Source organism: Argopecten irradians, unplaced genomic scaffold (assembly GCF_041381155.1).
Source record: "Argopecten irradians isolate NY unplaced genomic scaffold, Ai_NY scaffold_0584, whole genome shotgun sequence".
In the NCBI taxonomy this organism is placed as follows: Eukaryota; Metazoa; Mollusca; class Bivalvia; order Pectinida; family Pectinidae; genus Argopecten; species Argopecten irradians.
In genome coordinates, this window is record NW_027188051.1 from 1 (window position 1) to 5559 (window position 5559).

Here is a 5559-nt window from a genome sequence, read left to right on the forward strand (position 1 = left end):
ATTCCACGAGGAACATTTCCAGACTGACTATTGCCACCAAGTTCAATTATTTCTTGAATAATAAGGCTGCGGAGATCTTGGCTAATTCCTGTTCCATTATGATATTCTCTACCGTATTTTGTTTTTTTTTTCGTGTTGCCATCATGAATTGTAGACTTAATTAATCCTCACTGATAAAAACGCGCCAAATGTGTACAATTATATAGAGGGCCCCTGACTGATAAGGGGTGGAGTTTTTAAGCTTATATATAATTAGCAAAAATGATATGAAACTATACATTAAATACAATATATGTTTGGAGCTTGTGTGTATTTTGAATGTTTTAAATTGCAATGTATCTACCAATTATATAATTAATATAACAGTTATGACGCGAAGCTTAAAATATGATTTGACCCTTACCTGGCCCCAAATCATATCAACATTGAACATCTTTAGTATTTCTATTCCGCGAACCAATCAGAAGGCACCCGTTACATGTACCCCGCCAAACCTATATCTACCCGCCAAATCAACCACATCTGCATTGGTCTCATACATGTATCTACCCGCAAAATACTAGCAACATGGAAACACTGCAAATTCAAATCGAGTATGGAGTCGGCAAAGTTAGAAAATTTAACATTCCGGACCAGGTATGTACATTTGAAGAACTGAAATGCGATTTGCAAGGTCGAATCGAAAGTTTGAGAAACAAACTCTTTGGTTTACAATACCTAGATGACGAAGGTGTATGGATCATGGCTGTAAGCGACACGTGTATTACAGAAGCTTTTCGTTGTGCAAGACCTATATCGGGAACAGCAATGCGGAGACTAAAGTTAAAAACTTTCGATGGAAAATCCCCTACACCTGCAGAAGTTTCTCATCCTCGTGATACATGTACTGCCCTGAAGTCGCTTAAACCTCGGTCACTTACGTTTCCCGACAGTGCAACGGACAAAGTTCAGGAATCGGTACATGTACAGGTGACTGACGCACCCGTTTCCAAAACTATCGTTTATAGATCGCCACTGCAAATGATGATGGATGATCTGAATGATGAAGTTCGTGTTAAAATGGTTGAACTTGACAGTGCCAGGGAACAGTTGCATGCATTGGAACGAAAATATTCAAACCACAGTATCAAACAGGACAAAACAAAATCTCAATGTGGCCAGTGTCATATGCGTTTAGGACACACCAAGAGGAATTGCGAGTGGGGAGTGTGTGAGGGGCCGCACATGTGTAATGACATTGATAAACACGATATCGAGAAAAAACAAATTAACGACGACGCTGCTACTACAGTGAAAACTCTAACGAAAGACATGGAAAAGTTGCGTCAAAATCTTGCATTGAAACAACACAACTATGAAGACACGTGTAATACTTTTTTTGCGAAAGTGTTACCGCATCTTGTAAACACAAATATTGATAAATATTATCCAGTGGGTGCATATGGGTTACGTGCTCTGGCAATGAGTGTGATCCACCCGGATATAGCAGTGTTGGAAAAGCATTACCGTGGGGTAGTTCCAAAAGATTTGGACGGAGCGGCGAAATCGTTTTCTCATATCTTGAAAACTGATCGAAGTGTGAAGATTACCAAAACTCGTCCAAGTGATCCCATTAAGGATATGTTGGAACAGAGAGGAGTGAACTTTCCATCCTCCGCCGATGTACATGTGGCCACACCAGCAAACTCCACCATACCTACACCCCCAACCCCCGGGAATACTACTGTCTCCATGAATCCGTATTTTGTTAGTCCACAACACTTCTACTCAACACCAATGCATACATGATTCCCGACCGTCCGACAACCCCTACAGCATCTACTTGCACGCCTATAGTAAATCTACCATTCCCATTACATCTAAATCCTGGGTATCAGGCGCCTTCATCTACAGTGTGTACTAATGAAACTGAGTTACCGGTTCCATTGAAAAAAAGGAGACTTTGAAGGTACACATGTATGCATGATAGCTACATGACAATTGTTTCTACAAAGTGATGATGAACGTTGATCAGAACGATATCGAGTGCCTGAAATCAGTTTAATTGTGGTTAATTGATTATTTAACTTTATTTGATGCATTTACCTTACTAGTAAGTGAGGCAAACAATTTCTTAATTTACAGTTTAACCGGGTGTTTTCAACATTGAAATTATAAACGTCAATTCTGCAACAGACTTGTGTTTTACTTATTAATTCAAATTTAAAATACATAGATCATTAAATAGAAATTATTTGCTGCACGTGCAAGTTACAATGTTAACACACGGTAAGTTAGGTAAACAAAATTGTTAAAAAATGCATCACAGGCCAAATAGTTACATATGTAAAGACGATATTTCATTTTAAGTGACAGACCCGAAAATCACTTTGTTATACATAATGTATTTAGACCTAAACGTCGTACATTCGTCAGTAAAATCTTCAATAGTATAATATCTTGTAATTAACAATGTATGGGGGTCGGGATGTCCAATTTGGGGACAAATCACCATTATACATTACATGTGGGGCGAATACCCCCTATATATATAATGTTAATTCTGACGGGGTGTTTACATACTGGTGGTCTGTACTTTCCAATGGTCAAGTGTGGGATGATGTTCGCCTCCAGATTGGCTTCCCTTCCCCACCTCTCAAACGTACACGTGGCTGTCGATGGTTATGTGAATATACATGTGGTATGCTAACAAATCTTAAATACAAAGGTGTGAACAAATCATTCCAGTAGGTCCTTTTGAAGTCAACATTGTTTGCGCAACACCACACGGAGTCTAGTAAAAATCGCGGCTAAACTTCCCAGGGTTTTCATTGGCTGTTGTTACAGAATGCTAAAACATTTGGGGGAGGAGTCTAATCCGGACGCTTGAACGCAGTTCACTGTAAAATCAACTACTCCTCCTTCATCCTTGGATTGATTTCATCCATATTTGGTGTGAAACATCATTGGGTAAGGACAATCATATTTTACATAAATGAGCTTGCTCCAACCCCTAGGGACTGAGGAGTTGGGCGCCAAAAGTAGAAAAAATTTTTCTAATTTTAGCTTTAAAATCCTTCTCCTCCTTAACTCTTGAGTGGATTTAATCTATATTTTGTGTGAAACATCATTTGGGAAGGGCAATCGTATTTTATATGAACGAGTTAGGTCTGACCTCCTGGGGACAGAGGGGTGGGGCTCAGAAGGGGGAACTTCAATGAAATTTATCTTTAAAATCCTACTCCTCCTTAACCCTTGAGTGGCTTTTTTTCCATATTTGGCGTAAAACATCATTAGGGAAGGACAATCATATTTTATATAAAGATTTTGGTAATCCAAGATGGCCACTGGCCCACTTCATGTTTTCAGGTTTCTTTCTCCGATCTCACTGAAAAAAATTTTATCGCTCATCTTGACTTCAATTTAGTCATGTCTCTGCATGATTTACAACAATATTTTTTCAACATTCTTCTAAATCAAAAAAAAAATAAGACAGATACAGATATTGGGACTTTAAAGTGAACAGTCGGGTAAGGATGGCTAAAGTCGGTAAAAAATGGTGTGAATGTATCCAGTATAATTTCTTATGAAATGGAAAAAAAATAAAATATCTCGTCCAAATCTGTCTGCGTACGAAGAAATTAATTTAAAGTATGGAAAATTCTAAAACGTCCTCCCGGCTCACTATGTCTGTGGTTACATTTCCACACAGCCTCGCTTTCAATGCTTTCAAATTTTTTTACTTTAATGGTCAGAACTGGGAAACTAAGCAGAACTTGACCGTCGTATTAATATGTGAGAACTTTTGGACGGCCAATGAACGCATTTAGACTGGTTTTCTTTGCCCGACTATTCACTTTAAAGTTATACATGTACAAATGTAGTATTAAGTTATCTATATTTTTTTATTTCTGTGTAAATCCAAACAAACTATAAGCTGACAATCAAGATTTTGTAATTTCCAACTTCTAGTACTAGTTATGATGTCATAAATTATTAATGTCACTAGATAGCATTCGAGAACATTCAGTATATAATTATGAGGGTTGAATGCCAAATGGACAATGGCAAATTTGATAAAAGCATTAATGAACCAAGGCCAATCAAAAGCACAGTTTTTAATCGACTTTGGTGAACCATTAGATACAAGATAATGGAATGAGACTGCTTTGAAGCCATGATGAACTAATGGTTTTAATCAGATTGTGTAAATATTACTGTTTTGTCATAATTTGCAACATAATTGTGGCACAAGATTTTGTTACATTAATGTTTTGTCAGAATTCATTGAATTATAAATTTGTCAGAATTTATTACATTGCTCTTATAATAATTATGAAAGAAATATTATAATGACAAAATTATTGATAAAATTGTATATTTCATTTCTACATGTATTCAATAAAAGGTGTTGCTCATTTAATGTCTCTTTGATTTCATTTTTAGGTCATCTGACCCTCTGACCTGAAGGGTAACTTGCATTTTTTTGGATGACCTTTTGTCATCATGCATCATTGCCCCGTGCACGTCCACCATCCGTAATCTTTTCATTCAAACGAACTTCGCACAATAACAAAAAGGCCCAATGTACAGAATTTGGCATGTGCATGCTGATAAAACTCACAAATTTGTTCAAATGAAGTTATTCTTGACCTTCATTCACGGTCACATTGGTCAAACAGGGCGAAAATCTGCAAACAACATATTGTGAATCACTATGAGCCTGGCACCCGACTTTCTCGCTCGAAACAAAAGTGCAAACCTTATGTATTGCTCCCTATGTAACTTACATATTTTTAGCTCACCTGCCCGTAGGGACCAGTTTTGTTCAAAAAATGGTTTTGAATGTATTTATAGCCGCTCATCAGTTGATTTGGAAAAATTTAGTATGTCGTCTGCTGTGATTTTACAACCACGATTTTTTCAACCCATTCTTCTTTAATCATGTCAAAGAAAAATACAGACGATACAGACTAGTGGGACTTTAACGTGTGAACAGTCGCTCGGTTCAGGTTAGCTATATGTCGGGTAAAAACTGAGGTTGTGCAATGTATCCAGGTATTAGTTCTTGTATGAAATGGAAAATTAAAAATATCTCCGTCCACCCCACCTGTACTGCAATGAGACGAAGAAAATTAATGTTATTAAAGTTAATGAAATTTCTAATAAGTCCTTCCGGCCTCACTTATGTTCTGTGGTTACATTTTCCAACAAGTAGCCTCGCTTTCAAATGCTTTCAAATTTTTTTTACTTTAATGGTCAGAACATGGAAACTAAGCAGAACTTGACCGTCGTATTACCAATATGTGAGAACTTTTGGAGGGCCAATGAACGTGTGCATTTTAGACTGGTTTTCTTTGCCCCCGACTATTCACTTTAAAGTGTATACATGTACAAATGTATGTATTAAAGGTTATCTATATGTTTTATTTCTGTGTAAATCCCAAAACAAACTCATAAGCTGACAATCAGATTTTGTAATTTCCAACTTCTGTGTACTAGTTATGATGTTCTTTAAATTAGTTAATGTCACTAGATAAGCATTCGAGGAACATTCAGTATAATAATTATGAGGGTTGA

The 5559-nt window shown here is 36.9% G+C and overlaps 1 protein-coding gene across 1 annotated transcript; it reads left to right on the forward strand.

The window, feature by feature from the left end:
• Positions 1–272: 272 nt before the first annotated feature.
• LOC138313075 (uncharacterized) lies at positions 273–2409 on the forward strand. The gene has a single exon (XM_069253725.1). It carries the CDS (start codon positions 568–570, stop codon positions 1786–1788), a length of 1221 nt encoding a protein of 406 aa, XP_069109826.1. The 5' UTR covers positions 273–567; the 3' UTR covers positions 1789–2409.
• The last annotated feature ends 3150 nt before the right edge of the window (positions 2410–5559 follow it).